The sequence below is a fragment of the Aphelocoma coerulescens genome, chromosome 1, assembly GCF_041296385.1.
Source record: "Aphelocoma coerulescens isolate FSJ_1873_10779 chromosome 1, UR_Acoe_1.0, whole genome shotgun sequence".
Classification (NCBI taxonomy): Eukaryota; Metazoa; Chordata; class Aves; order Passeriformes; family Corvidae; genus Aphelocoma; species Aphelocoma coerulescens.
In genome coordinates, this window is record NC_091013.1 from 64,716,705 (window position 1) to 64,733,083 (window position 16,379).

Genomic DNA, 16,379 nt, shown 5'->3' on the forward strand with positions numbered 1-16,379 from the left:
TCTGAGGATGTTTATACTGATACACACAAATAACTGAGTAGATAATTGAAGTACTTTGTAATTTAAAAAAAAGAGGAAAATCTATTTTCCTTTAAGTGAAATTTATAATATTAGTTGAATTTCAGGGAGGTTTAAACTAAGTGACACTTTGAATAAATTACTTTTTTCATTGTAGTTATAAACCTAACTTTTTCTTTGTCTGACAGATTTGTACAAAGGGTAAGGTGCATATATTCAAATATCTGACTGTACAAGCCTGTCAGATCAAAACAGCAGACTCACTGTACCTTAATGCCATAGAACCACAGCATTTGCCACAACCTGTGGAAGAGAGGTATGTATGAAAATCTCACTTTGTTTTTTCATATAGCACTTATAAACAATGAAATAGTATTTATCTTTAGATTCCACAGTTTTGTTTCTCTAGATGCTATTTAGAGTGTGCTTTTTTGCATAAAGATTTCATTTCCTTTGATTTAAATTAAACAAATTTGCTTTTATTCTAATGAAATCCCTGTAAGAGTTTAGAAAATTAAAAATCTGTTCTGATTAAAGTTAGCAGCACATTAGTTAGGAGTTTAAAAATGAACCTTAGTTTAAATCTAACCTCTTCCTAGTGGACTCCTGGAATACACTGAAAACAATCAAATGGTAGTTACATTAGGTGTTGGATCTATCTATCTATCAACACATTAAATCTTAATTTTGTCTGTTATTTTGTGATTTATATGTTTTATGATTTATATGTGATTTATATGTTTACACATTCATGACATAGTAATCTTAATCTTTTTTAATTCATCCAAAGTCATCTGCCAAACAAAGAGAACTGCATGAATGTTGAGGTGCTTTTAAAATGAAGTGTGTTGATTTGTTAGCAAAATGAGGCAAAATCTTCTGTGTCTTGCATCAGACTCATAGGAAAGGTCATCTTGTACCATGGTTTAAGGACAGGAACCAGATACAAAGCAGCTCCTTTCTATGAGGATCTCCATAGCTGGTTGGAAATCAGCTTTTAGCCCAGTCTTTCTTTGCTAACATAGGGAGTGTAATATAACCAATCAGAGAAAGTATAATATCCTTGAAGAGAAGTACTCAATCAAAATGAAGTGATGATATGAATAATAATAGAGATGTTACTGTTAAAACCCTGGCAGAAAAAAACCAAGAGCTGTTATGGAATTTCCCGTTCAGTCATCTCAGTAAGGTTTCAAATAAATTGTTTTCCTCCATGTACCTTTGGAGATCCCTTTGTGAATTTCTATCAGATAAATGGCAAAGGTGAGAAGAATCCAGGATGGAAGAGTAGGTTTTCCATTTGGGAAACACCTACTGGTTTTCTGTTTTGTTCTTTTAGTATACAAGAAAATTGACAGGAATTGTCTGATATTTTGGTCATATTGAAGAATATAGGTTAGGGTAAGGGGATGGTACAGAGTAGATTTCCAAAGGCAGTTTCTACAAAACAACCCTCAGTGTTTACTGATAAAAGGTAATTTAAGATTAGGATTAATTAATCATATACCTTATTCATGTGAAGACTGATAAAGCTCCTTTCTTAAATTGCTGTGTCAATCTGATTTCAGTATCACAGCTTTCAGGATAGCAAATAAAGGGATAATAAGGTATATTTTAAAAAAAGTTAGGTGATGAGAATATTGCATCTAATAGTGCACTTTAAAATGAGTAGAGGTCATATTGGGTAATGAAACCAGAATAGAGAGCAGTTGCTGTTATTACAGTAATTTTCTTTAAAACCTAAATTCCAAAGTCTATTTTAAGGCACCAAAAGGAGGTTTCTGTGTTAATAATTACTTCAAGCCTCAGGGAGATAATAGTTCATTTTTAATGGATCAATGGTTGCAATTAAATCGGTTGACTCCAGTTTTGAGTTTTACTATTTTGGATGCTTCTCCCATGGCTAAATTGCTTCAGTTGGATTCCTGTGCTGCTTAGCTAGTAACTAAGCAGTTTTGCCTAGTGTATAGACAAAAGTAAGCTAATAGCAAATGATTTTTTGTTTCATTAATCATTAGGCTAATTAGCCATACAGTCTGATCTATTTTACCATCACCAGATTGTAAATTTTTAGTATTTACTGTACTAGGCTATTTCAACTTCTATCATTAAGAATGGTTCAAAATTTGCTCAGGGTTAAGTGACACCAGGACAAAATTTGAACATAAATACTATGATAACTTTTTAATGATTTTTAATTATTTTTATTCATGTCTAGCATTGATGACATCTACCCAAGTAAAAAGGACTCAGATTCAGGTGTTGGTAGTGATAATGGTGATAAACGTTTGTCAGCAACAGAGGTGAGTTATCTGCATTGTGTGTCCAGCTCCTCTTCCAGCACTCATATTTTGACTGTGTTTTAAGTTGGGTAATAATGTGAAAAGATTTTTAGACTTAAAAGTTGTGCAACCATATCCTTGACAAGAATTTTACGCTAAGAAATGGCTAAAGCAAAGATAAAAGGAGACTGTGATTTTTTTTTTTTTTTTTTGTACACTGTCTGGCAATGAGACACTTGCTTCCAAATGGTTACAGACTTGCCAATAGTGAAAATTTTCTACAGTTTTCCAGCAGTTTGCATAATCTAGAGAATGAGAAACAGACCAGAATTCATGTCTGCTATTTCCAACAAAGTAAACATGTTAACAGGTTACAAGTTGATGACTTCTCACATATTTTTCTCTTTGCCTGATTACTCTTTCCTGTTTGGAATCAACAGTGCCCAGTTCCTATATGTCCTGTGATTGGTTATGGCAGATTGCTATAATGTAGAAACTTTAGAAACTTTGCAGATCTTAATGTGTTTAAATGTTCTGGCAGCTAGGCAATGCTGAAAATAAACCTTCAGATCCTTTCCTGAACTTTGCTGTCTGACTGAGCAAAGAGAAAGGATAGCTTTGTGGAACTAGTGCTGTTGGAACTGACTTTCACAGAGCTTTGGTTTTTTTTCTGAGGCACTGCTCAGCTGAACAGGGCACTAAATCTATATGGAGTTGAACTGAATACATAATGATAAATAACTAAATAATGAGCAGTATAAATCAGTGATGATGATCTTTCTGAAAAGTACAATAATGGGATTTGTGGTCTGACCTAATGGGAAATACCTCACAATAAAAGGATGACCTTCTTGCTACTTAAAATAATTTTACACTGATTTTTTTGTGTTTTTCTCTTCCTTGGAGGAAAAGGGATTCTGTTTCTTGTGGAATAAATGTATGAAGAATCAAGCTTAGGTACTGAATTTATAGTTACTGAAAAGCAAATTGAACATGAGTCCACTTACACACTGATCGGTCTTTTAAATACAGTAGTACTTTAAAAAACCCCACGTGAATTTCCAAGTGTTTGGGCAAGTTTCTTGGTAGATGGAAGTGAAGCAGAATTGTTATGATTTCTAGCCAATTCTCTAATGGTTTTCCTCTAGGTGTGAGAGCATGCAGTCTGTTCAGAGACATTTACAAACTGTTTTGCCAGTCGTACACTTCCTGAAGCTCAGTTGGCTCGTTAATGAAATTGTTATTGCAGAATTTCCTCTTTAGCTATAAATATCACCGTTAGTAAATAGATTATGTTACCTGTAATGAAAATACAGCAATTGAAATGCTGGAAAACATATTTTAAAGACTGCCAACAGTGAACCAATACATTTTTAATAGCACAAAGCTTTTTTTATATGAGAACAATTTGCTCATTCTATCCCCACCTGACTGCTGCTCTACTATTAAGGAGAAATAGATGCTGAGATCAGTAATCCAAAATGCACTTAGTAGTAAATTTACCACTTGCTTTCGTTCTGATGTGACCTTTAATACCTGTGTAAGATGTGGGAATTGTTCAAAAAATATTAGCATGATGCAAATACAGGTTCACATATATTATTAATTACAGTCAGAAAGTTACATACCAAACATTGGATAAACATTAAATGATCAGTCATAAAGCAATCAGTAAAACATGTTTCTGGGCTTTTTTTTTTAATGAGTCCAAACTAGTCTGAAAGGTAGTGGCTATAAGGTTTCTACTCTTTTACAAAAAATGCTACAACATCATTTTTCCTGTGTGTAACTTCATAACATAAAAGAATCACTTGTTTGAACACTACTGTAGTCTTTAGGAAGCTTGCCAATTGACTTTGGATGAATACACATAGGAGGGAGTACTTGATGAAATGAACTGTTTCTGTATCTCTCTCCGACTTTGTAGGGTCATTACAGCATCAGTTTTCACAGCTAGAGCCATCTTGGGCATTTCAAGTGAAAGGTATTTTGTAGTGTTGCTGTAAAATTGATCACTGCAACTTAAAGGCAAATTCTGCCTTAAAGCAGTGTACCATGTACCTCATCTTTTAGGAAGAAATACAGCATTTTGATTAATTTCCCCACTTCCTTTGGCCTTATTTTTTCTTTTGTTAAAATTCATTAGAATGAGATTAGAATGGTGTCTCTGCTTTAATACCCATGTGAGTGATGCATTAGTACCAGGAGTAATGTATATGAAGAATCTTTCAAAATGCGTCACCTGAATTCTGTCTTAGAATAATGTTAGGTATTTTTGATTCTTATATGTCTATTGTATTCTGTTGCTGTCTGAATAAAAAATAAAACTGTGGAAGAAGGAAGTTGGATACAGTATTTCACCTGTGAAGGAGCAATACTTTTGTATTATCCAAAGCTGCTTTGGATAGTTTTTGTTTCATAGTATACTGACAGGAAACACCTGGAAAATCAGTTGCAGAATTTTACAGACATAGCCTGTAAAAGGAATATTTTTTTGTTTCCAAATTGAATGGTCTGTTCCTTTTTTATACCAGCACTCCAAAATATTTTCTTCAAAGTGTCTGTTACTCCTCTGAGAAAAGTGTACCTGTTTAGGATCCAGAACTTCTAATAATGTGTGTAGGAACGTATTACTATGCTATTTTCAAAGGATAGTTGAAAAATTAACACAACATGAACTTTGATCTAGAATGATTAAATATAGTGCTTAAATGTCACATAAGATACAGCCTGAAAGAAAGAGAAGGAACTGTAAGCTTGGTTGTTTGAATCAATTTATACTGTACCTGTCTTTTTTTTTCTTAAGCTGTTGGATTGTCGTTGCTTCAGATCTAAAAGAACAGTGGCTTTTGTGCTTAGAGTACTTGAAGCATCATTTATTTTCTGTTTGAGCTACTAATTTGTTTTGTTTTAAAATACCATTAATTTAAAATTTCAAAATTTATTTTGAAAAGGCTTTATGAAGCCCTTGAACACCCTTTTGAAATTTTTCTCCTTAAGCAGAAGAATACAGCTAGTGAAATCACAGAGTTAATAAAGTGTAGTTTGCTCATCAGAAAGAACATTCATCATGGTCCATGTTTACAACATGTTTTGAGTCCAATGTATTCTTGGAAAATAGAAATAACTGCATGTATATTTGACAGAATTTTTAAGAGCAAGGTAGATTGGCTCCCTCCTTTATCACAAACTTTAGCTTCAGTAGTTAGAAAAAAATACTTTCTACATGGAATATGAACATATAAAAGTAGGAAGAATGGCAAACTTCTACTAGAAGCTAGCTAGAATTAAATAACTGATTATATGTAATACAGTCCCATTTCATTGCAGATCTTTTTTGTTACAGTGGTCTGAACTGATAAAATGGGGAATATAATTTCCTTAAAAATATATATTCTTCAAGGATATGAAGCAAACTGCTATATATGTATTATAGCAGTTATAATTACAGAATACATTTATGGAAAATATATGCACAGAGTAGCAAGTTACAGAAACACAGAGCATTTAAAGAATAAGCAACACCCATGGGTTTGCTGGCAAACACATTTGCAAAGTTCTGAGACTGCTGTAATGGTAAGTTCTCTATCTCAGGAGAACAAGAATAAAAACTTGGCCTCTTCTGCAAACTGTGGCTTTGCTCTAGTTCACCTCAGGAGGGAGCTGAGCAGGTCCCACTCGAGCAGGTCACTGCTGGCCCTACAAAGAAACAGAGCCGTAGTGGCCTGGGGCAGAAGTGTGTCAGTGCTTCCTTGTGCAGCTGCTATCTGTAAAGTCATAGATGGGATAGGTTTGTAGATCCAAGTAATGTGTTTAGTGTACCAGCTAATACAGCTGAACAAAATGGGAGAGCTTTTAAGTCAGAAAAGGCTAGTGTACTTCAGAGTTTATGCTTTTTTTTTTTCAGCTCAGTCAGTTAATATAATTAAAGATGTTGCCTTGGTCTACAAAGTTTGTCTTGACTGATCTAGGCATTCAGTTCAGAAGCTTCATGGTAAAGCAGGGAAGAATAGTCTTGGAGGGAAAGAAAAAAAGGACTGTGATGTGAGGCCCAGTGTTTCTACAGACTTTGGTGGCTACAAGGAGCCCCTGTTTTCAGCTGCCCCAGGGAAGCACAAGAGAGCAGCACAGTGCAGTGGTGTCATTGCAAGGAGAGGACTAGTGCAGTGAGGAAGACAGGAAAAGTGGACGTATGAATTGTTCTGCTTGGCAAACCTCCTGTGAGCATGTATTCAGCGTGACTACAGCTTCTTGCAACAGGATGTGGTCATGTTAGATGCTCTGGTATCCTCTCTCATGTTAATTTGCAGCTCTTTAGTGAGCACTGTTGTTAATATGTACATTTTTGTCATTCTTGGTTTGAGCTGGAACTAGTGCTTCTCTGATTTTTTCCTAGCCATCTGATGAAGATACTATCAGCTTTAACGTTCCAATGTCGGACATTGTGGAAGAAGATCATATTATAAAGGATGATTCAGGTCACCATGCTAACTCAAGAAAAGGTTGGAATGTAAAAATGTGGAAGTTAAATACAGGGAAATTCTGTTGTTGATTCCGTGCCTGCCTGCCTACCTACCCAGAAGGCTTTGGGCATGCATATGCAACCTGTTTGAATTTTTTAATGTGGTTTGAATTTAAACTTTGTTTTTAAACTCTGTGATTTAATACAATTAAATTATGTTGCGTAACAAATGTTGAGCTGAACCAGAAATCATTCTTCTATCTTTTTTATTTTTCATTGCTGTTGTTAGTGGAATTCCATCAAGGATCTTCTCACACGTTTGTCAATGACAAGTCTCGAGAAACAGGAAGCCGGTTTGATGAATCGGATACTCTTACTACTGAATTTATGAGCTACATTAAGGCAAGTTTGCAACCATGTTAAGTGGGGGGAAATATTTTCACTACTTTCATGAATGCAGTGTTTTAAAAAGATACAGAAGGCAAAAATAAGCAGGTAGGTTTAAAATTATTGCAATTGATCTGGGACAATTTACCCATAACTCTTTCTAGGATATGTGAGAGATGTGCTTTAACTATGTTTAAGGCTTTAAGAAAAAATGGCAGGTGTGTTCTGCGCTACTTGCATTATATTCTGAATTGAGCGCTTTATTGAATTTGTTACATTGCTAAAATGCAAGATGACTTTGTGCTAGCTGTGGTGGATGAAGTTTTGAAGTAATGTTATGGTAGTAAAATACATTTTCTTGATTTTTTAAACATTATAGTAGCAATTGAGAGATCCATAAAGACAAATTATATAATCTTCTAGAATAAGTGCTGCATTTTTGTTGTCTTACGGTATGTACCCTTGTTATAGGAAGACATCATGATGTTTATTCCTGTAAGGTGAAGAAAGGTGACAAAGAATGGCTTTGTTCATTCTACTAGGGATTGTCACTGGGAAATGAGCCATCATTGGAGAATGTTAGAGAAGCTGGTATACTCTTTAGTGTCACATACAGCAAAATTGGGTAGAATTTATTGGTACAGGATGATGCTACTGATGTGCCAAACACACGACACAAAAGAGGATAAGCCTCTGTTTTCTGCTGTTCATTCTCTACAAGTACAAATACCACATTCATTCAGATAGCTTCTGTCTTTACTGGCAGCTGAACTACTTTAGTGGTCCTGCCTGTCTGACATGAAAGAGTTGCAAAACACCAAGTGGAAGCATAAAAGAGACTCAAGTTTTCAAATAAGTAGCACTTCATATTTATAGGTATAGAGAGATCTAATTTATGACTACATTGAACCCAAAATAACTGGCTGACTGATATAAATTCCTGGATGCAACTTTTGTTCCAGTTTGTTCCTTTTAAAAAAGAAATTATTCATGACTGTCAAAATTGTCAAATATGAATCCTGTTAATAATTATATATGAGGTACATAATTGCTACTCTTTGCGTGTTTGGAATTTCCTTGCCTTGTAAACAAATCTGGCTGCAGTAGGAGAGCAAGTAGGAGGAGAGTTGGGATCGTGGTTAATTGAAGCATTGTTTCTATATGCCAGAAAGTCACAAATGGAATCTGGGACATGGAACAAAGAATTCTTATGCTGCTTGACTTTCTTTTTACAGTTAAAGGAGGGTAAGGGCTGTTGACCTCAATAAGATCTTCTGAATAGAAGATCTTGTAATCAGTATCTTAAAAGGGGGTAGGAGTGAGGAATGGAGCAGGTGTTGGATTGCTTCAACCAGCCAACCTAAAATGTTACATAAATTAGGTCAGTGCTGAGTCGGAAAGCAAAATTTATCTGCCTACTTAATTGCAAAGTTCAGTTCTCATTATCACTTTGTCTGCTTACAGAGCAGAGCAGCAGAGTGTGATGAATTATTGAGAATAGAAGAGGACACGCAATGGCAAGCAGACGAAATGTGAGTATTTTTTATGTATCTATAAATAATTAGCTGTGTCATTTAGTTAGTTTGACCAGAACTGGTATTACTTTGGTGTTTAATAATTTCATAGATTTGGAGGCATGGCAATAGCATAACCTTGCACTTTGTGAGTGCTCAGTGTTTTACATTTTATTGATGAATAGAATGGATGTTATATTACAACTAATTAATTTGTGTGCCCCAATAATTTTTTATCTATGTAGAATGCAATCCTTTTTATTAGGTATTTTGATATTTTGTTTATTTAGGCATTGCTGAAAAAAGATCATCAAAACGTGTAAGATCTAAATTTAATGTACATTTTAAAAATCAATTTAATTAGAAAACATACCTAATTTTTTTTCTTACTTGTCATAATTTTAACATTGAAGCAATTGTTAGTTTATAGATAATTAATTCCAGAGTAGAACAAGTGAACATCAGTTGCTGAAATGAGTGCATAAGGAAAGGGAGTTCAACATGACTGGACTGTGAAGCTGTCACTCATCAGAACAGTGTAGTCCTATATGGTATAAAAAAAAGACCCAAACCTGAAGGGAGGAAAGAGTAAGTAGTTTCTGAAAGAGCCTTATTGGCAGAAGTAATGGAGGTTATATTTCTACTCCCCAAAAATAATTACAAATGTTGAAAAGCAAAAGAAAGCAAGCTGGCCCTTATAAAAATTCATTATATTTACCATTCATGCTGAAACAATACATGGGATGAGTGCATTTAAGAGTCAGATATTGGTAAATAAATTTTCAATTTTAGAAGTCATTCTATTTAATTGAATGCTAAAAGTTTTACTTTGTCACATTTATTTATGTACGTATTAGATTGAGGGGCTTTGTTAAGGACAAAGTGTTGGAGAGTTTTTTCAGAAGAAGCTCTTTCCATAAATTCAGCACATACCAGTGTGCAGAGAGGCTGTTTTTCCCCTTATAGTTTTTGCGTGTTCGTTGGAAGGTGGAGCTCACACACTGACATTCAGACTACCCGTGATAATTGCTGTTGTACCTTTTTTTTGAATGTTTTTGTTTTCTGTTGTAGAATAAATTTATCAGAAGAACAAACTATTGATATAGCAATGATAGAACAACTAAGAGAAGCAGTAGATTTATTACAAGATTCCAACAGGTATGCTTACAATAGCTGATATAATAGTAATAATATAATGTAATATATTTTAAAATTTTTTGTGAATTACATTAGAGTTCTCTTTTAACTGAGAACTGGAAGCTCTCTGGAGTTACCAAGTGCTTTGTTATCATACCAGAGTGTGTAAGGTAGTTAAGAAGGAAACTCACGTTCTCTCTCGAGTGTCCAGACAAGATTCCCAGTAAATTAAGAAGGTATAAAAGAAACCTAAAATCAGAGGTGGGGACACTCCTTAACCATTCACCTCATGTACACTACTGTGATGCTCTGACGTTTTGTCTAGGATTGTCACATTTCTTTTAGGGACTATAAGTTTTCCTCTTAGTCATGCTTGGTATGTATTGTTGGAATGAGAAGGGCTTCTGGCCCATCTTCATGCCAATTCAATGAAGCACACAAAGAAGGTGCCTGAATTAATGGTGGAGTTTCTTTAGTTTTCTGAAATCCAAAGGAGAAAGAGGAAGAGGCAAAGAAAGTTATTTAGATTTCCCCTGACTACAGGTGGCAAGATTTTATAATTTAGATGCTAATTTTAAGTGGCCAAAGTCACATGAAATGGCTCTGGAACTGTGGCTAGACAAAGGAATACGTATTTAAAAGAAAGCAAGTGCTTGCCCTACTGGAAAAGTCTGACAATAGTGGTGTCTGTAGTTCTGTCTGTCCAGATGCTTGCTATTGCTTTTCTTAGTGTAATCACCTTCAGAAATTAAGTTCATTTCAAAACTCAATTCTTACTTCTATGAGGTAGCTGGTTTACAGCTTCATTTCTCTGAAGATTAGAAACCTCCTTGTCACTTCAGCCTTAAGTATACTTAGTTCTCTTTCCTCCCTTGATAGCTGCTTGCTTTTGTGACTACACTGTTCTTTACTTTAAATGCCTATTTTGATCCCCTTTTTCACCTAGCAGACTTTTGTACTTTTAGGACAGAAATTGATTCCTGTTAGTATTTTTAGAGAGATGGTTTGCTGGCTTTATTTTGCATCATGTAAAGAATACTTGAATTATTGAATCATATACTAAATACTTGGATCAAAAATATTTTTGTTTAATAAAATGTCATAAAATTAGGAAATAGCTAACTAGGAAATTTCTTTAGTTCCTTTAGCTTCCTAGTACCATTGCTTCTGCATCTCATATGAGGCTTATTGCTGTGTCGAAGAGTGTTGTAGTTAAAAAAGGAAAATGTTTGTTTTGGAAAAAAGCACCTGCAAAAATATTTTAGTCGTTAGCCTGATAAATTTTGTCATTTTGGTTTTTTGTTTCCAGAGATTGCCCTAGTATTTCCTACACATTTAGGTACTTCTATTAAATTAAGAAGGTCAATAAAATACAGAAAATCTGTTTTTTGTTCACACACAGATGTACTTTCATTAGTACACTGTAGTAAATTTGAAAAATTACTTTTAGAAGTGTCTAATTATGTAATGTATTTCCATATTTCTCTACTGCTGTTTTTATAGTGTGTTGGGGCCTTTGTGGTTGCACTTTCTTCTTCTAACCTTAAAATATGAGCATTTACTTTTAATTTTCTGAGCACCATATAGGCTTTTTGATATACGCCTCCTGTATATTAGCATCCAGACTTAAGCAGTATGATGCATCTGAGTGCCCAGTACTTGTCAAATGGTGCTATAGACTTTCAGTCCTCTGAGCCATAGGTTCCTCATATTCATTTTTTTTAAATGACAGGTTTTTATGGCATTTTGTTATATACTTGTTTTATATAAAGCAGTGTGAAAATTTTTTTTTCACACTGAAGAGTTTTTTTGTTTATCCAGTTCCAGAAAGGAATTTAAATGCTTCTGCTGCCGCTTAGCTTAAGATGCACAAAACTGGCATTTGCTTTTAACTTACACCTATAGCATGTCAAATGTTGTAACTTTTTTTTGTGCCTCCATATAACTTTGGTGGCTTAGTCAAGGTAACCTGGTTGAAATAACTAACTCTATCCAGGACTGTTCTTATCTCACACTGAAGGGCCTTTAGGAGTTAGAGAAAACACTGTAGGGGCTGAAGCAGTTGGTGATGCTGGCACGCCTAATGTGCACTGCCTGGAATTCTTTCAAGCTGTTGTTGCTAGTGGGTGTGATTATGAAACTTGTAAAATGCTTGTCCAGTTACTGTTGGTTTAGTGTTCTGCAGAATTTAAAATCTTCATACCCTGTTGCACATAGACGGCATTTCATTTCTGGGAAGGTAGAAGATTTCAGATTCAACCTTTTTCAGTATTTTCGATGTTTGCATTTTATTTCTATATTTGCATTCCTGTATTTCCTGCTTTCTTTCATTTTCTGTTTCACTGCTTTATTTTCAGCCACTGTAAATCAAGTGGGGATACATAGGCAGGGCTGTGGCTTCCATTTGAATACTGGGTTCTAGAGGTTAGATACAGAAATCTCCTGGCTTCTAGACAATGACATGGTTGTTGGCAGTAAACAGGTCCTGTTGTTTTGTTACAAGCCATTGCTCAGGGTGATACTTTGCAGATGAAACCATGAATGTTGCTTTGACTGAACTGAAGCATCAAGAGGCATTTCCAAAAGCTCTTAAGAGATGACACTGAACAGGTGAAAATGATAACTATAACAGTACTTTGTGTATCCATTTGTTTGAAATTAAATACTGAACAGAATGGTTACCAAAGCTATAGCCCAGTGCAACATTTTTATTTCAAACCTTGCAGATTAAGTATGGGTATTTCAGAGAGCAGTGCTGTGAATCTGTATCCCAGGGAACCAGCAACAGTTTTAGAATTTTAGGAGTCTACAGTAAAGTTTGTTTATATACCTTCTTGAGAAAAAAAAATATTTGTTAGATGCATGATGTTCAAGTTGCTACACAATGAATTACATATTTGCCTTTGTCTTTATACACAGTGGTCAAATACAGATGGACATGTCTTCTCTTGGTCAGGTATGTTAATGAGTGTATTATTACAAAATATTCTGGGGGGAAAGACAGAAAATGAGCCCACAATTTCATCAATTAGTAATCTGCCAAGTAGGGAAGGTAAAAAGTAAGTAGGCTGAAGGACAAAACTAATTCTTCTTTAACATATTTATGGAATTGTTCTGGGTTTTTTGTTGGTTGGTTGGTTGGTTTTTTTGGTCTCTGTGTGTGTATATGTAAAATTTTTCTGTGTTTATCAGCTACTTTTGCATTTTAGTTTCTGAGCCTTCTCTCCCTGTGTGCCAGTTCAGCTATGCATCATTATCTACCATTTGACTCCATTATCTCTGCTTTTTGTCGTAGGAAAACATATATTCATTGAGTATAACCCCAAAATATTTTGGAAAGTAAAAGTTACTATTTTTCCAGAGTACTGTCACTATAGTTACAGAGAATATAGTTAAAGTATGGGTTTTGAGTTTTACAGTGTGATGTATGTTGCTTATTATTTGTTCTGTATCTGGTGAACTGATGTATTTTATGAAGTAGTTGTTTTAGATTTACATCATCCACCTGTTAGTGCTGGAAATGCACTTCTATAGTATCTGCGTGCTTCTGTGTCTGCTTTTTATCACAGTATTTTTAAGAAATACTTCAAGGTAACATTATGCAAAAAAAAAAAAAAAAAAAAAAGTAGTTCTATTTCCAGCAGTACAGACAGAAGAGTTATTTAAGAAGAGTTATTTATCTTACAGAGAGAAAATGCTGAAGAGGAACTGGAATTCCAGAGGACGAGAGAGTTGATTATGGAGAAAGCAAAGCCTGAAGCAAGAACTTGTGAACAGGGTGAAAAATGGTCATTGAGCCAGGTATGGAGGTGTCCAGATGCAATAAATGTGGAAACATTTGGAATGGATCATTGCATTCTGTCAATTTGTGTGTGGGGATAATGGGTTTAGGCCCATTGTGGGGATTTGGCTTGATTTTTTTTTTTTTTTTTGCCTTAGCATGAGTCTCAAGGTTTGACTGTAAATGGAAAGTTGATTAAGACCTATCCCTTTGGAAAGAACTTATGTAATACATTCAATAAAAGTATTTTTATCCAATAAAAAGGGTAGTAGTTGCAGGGGTTGCATTCCCCTGGAAAAAAATGCCATCTCAAAGCAAGAAAATTAAATACCTGATTCCTCTTCCCCTCTCACCCCAAATATTCTTGTAGTTATATACGCTTCTAAGTTTATATTAACAGCAGGTTTTTAAAATTGTATTTAATATTGCAAACAGACTGTATATAGGTTGAGATGATAGTTCTAAAGTTTCAAAAATATTTTAAGATTTGTACACTGTAATGATCCAGAAATTAGGAACTACAAAAAACCCCTAAATATTTGGGGCATTTTTTATTCAGAACTTGTTGTATGGGATTTTGTGACTGCACTTTGCAAGCAGATTGTGAGAACAAAATTACAGAAGATGCTGTCTATATTGGCAGTACCTTAATATTATCTGTTATATCCAGAAATAGGTCGTTTTTTGTTTATCTTAATGCTTTTCAAATATTCTTATATAGTCATCATCATAATATCAAATACTCCTGAGATAAATTTGTGATTTTGTTAATCTTAATTTTTCTTTAAAACATCAGAAAATGGAGTTGGTTAATCTTCTTTGTTATACTGTTGTACATTTGGGTTACCACACTTTATCTGGAGCAGCTTTACTTCATTGTTGAGATTAACAGATAAGGCTAATTCAGTGTCAAAGTGGTCTCTGTATTTTTGTGAACTGTTTAGCAAAGATACACCACTAATTCACGTCTCCAAAAGAAGCACAATATTCCTGAACACTTGTGGGGATCTGATCTGGACTGTCTTATGCAGGTGAAAATACTAGGCACACTCTGAAGTGGAAACACATCCTGCAAGAGCAAGTTTTTAATCATGCTGTGTTCTGTGCAGTATAGTAAGCACTTGTGTCGCTGCTTGTGTTACTAAATTAATTCAATTCATCTTAAATTCAAAATTCTGACTAGAATAAAATAGAAGTGGTCAAGCATGCAAGTCCCCAGGTTGAACTGGCTATGATCAGATGAGTAAGATTTCTCTCTGTTTATTCTAGGCAATACAGTGGTTCAGCTAATATTATGAAAGATGTCTAAGGCTGAAGAATTTTTTTTAATCTTGAAAAGTGGCCAAGAAAGGTCATGAAGCAAAATGGGTGTGTAATCTTCCTTCCCATTTTGCTAACTTTTGGAAAGCTCTGTGACTGTTGGGACCAAGTGTTCCAAATGCTCTCTTTTGTTTCCATTTTTTGTCAATTAAAAAAAAATTGCCCTAGGGAGATTGTTCTGAGTTGAATTATAATTTACTTTTACTTATGCCAGTTATCCTTCTACTGAGTTATGATTGATGCTGAATTAATGATTATATTTCATATTTATCAGTGTGGTATACATTTTTCTGCTGTAACTATAACAGAAATCGTAACAAAAAGTATGTTGTATTGCAATTATAAATTTAATGTTTTACAGAATACTTCTCTCTTCAAATCTGTATAGAAAATCTATATTTGCAAATTACACTTTTGTGGTAGTTTAATTAAAAAAAAAGTATGCTACAATTTAACCAACAAACATTAAAATCTTATAAATGCAGCTATAATCCCTTAGTATTGAAGCTAAAAAGTTAATGACAAATCTGTGTGAGTAGTTTCCACATGCTTTTTAAAGAATGTTCTTCAGCTCGCAATAAAAGTATTTATTATTAATGCAAATGAATGGCTTCAGTGAAAAAAAGAACTAAGTATTAATATGTATCTGACTATAATTAGTAAAATGTCCCATTTCTGTGCATCGCTAATATAGTTTCTGAAATTTTTTTCTTTTTTTTTTCTTTTTAACTTTCCAAACATGCAGAATGATCTAATTCTTTGGAACACAAGCGGGCAAACCTCTCACAATGAGGTAAAATGTCATTTGTTTGTCTCTTATATATTTTATATGAGTGTTTCATAGACTAAATGAAACATAACTGAATTCCACAGAACGTATGACTGAGCTCATCAGAAATGAATATGTGGTTTGTTTGGCATGTGTTTTAATCTTGGCATCTCAGAGACTTACTCGGGTATGAAAATACACTTTCTGATCAGCTTGTTTCTAAATATGCAGTTTAGTATAAAACTGTTAATTTTTTTACATTTTCTTCATTCTGACACATTTTTTTAATTTTTGGGTTTTTTTAATTCTTCCTTGTTCAACAAGGCTTTTTATTGATTCCAGTGCAATTTCTTGTTGCATAGTTGTGTTACGTCCTTGATTAGTTTTCAGAGAGGAATCTGATTCTATTGATCCTGTAGCTTTTTGGTGCGAATCTCATTGTAAGATCAAAAAGGTAAAAACCATAGGGAGCTCCTTATGGAGATTATTTACCTTCATTTTTTTTCTTTTGTGCAGAAATAGGGCTTCTCCCTCTATACTGCATTGGGCATAAGCAACTTGAAAATTGTGAGCACACAGCCACCATCCACCAGTCTTGGTGATGGGACTTCTGTAGCTTCCAGCTCCAGTGGAATTGCTTTTTAAATGGGTTTCTGGAGTTTGTTCATAGGACTCTTTCTGTGTTGCCATTGGTGGTATGATGATTATA

At 34.3% G+C, this 16,379-nt stretch overlaps 1 protein-coding gene across 3 annotated transcripts in view; it reads left to right on the plus strand.

Moving 5' to 3' along the window:
- LRCH1 (leucine rich repeats and calponin homology domain containing 1) overlaps positions 1-16,379 on the plus strand; it is a 117,363-nt gene that overhangs the window by 65,831 nt on the left and 35,153 nt on the right. For 2 of the 3 annotated variants that reach the window (XM_069010520.1, XM_069010537.1), the window contains exons 6-14: positions 207-334; positions 2,237-2,321; positions 6,697-6,802; positions 7,052-7,164; positions 8,614-8,681; positions 9,735-9,821; positions 12,720-12,756; positions 13,488-13,601; positions 15,647-15,694. In XM_069010520.1, coding sequence (XP_068866621.1) covers positions 207-334; positions 2,237-2,321; positions 6,697-6,802; positions 7,052-7,164; positions 8,614-8,681; positions 9,735-9,821; positions 12,720-12,756; positions 13,488-13,601; positions 15,647-15,694 — 786 coding nt within the window. The remainder of the gene's footprint in view (positions 1-206; positions 335-2,236; positions 2,322-6,696; positions 6,803-7,051; positions 7,165-8,613; positions 8,682-9,734; positions 9,822-12,719; positions 12,757-13,487; positions 13,602-15,646; positions 15,695-16,379) is intronic. The other variant, XM_069010528.1, reaches the window with a different exon arrangement.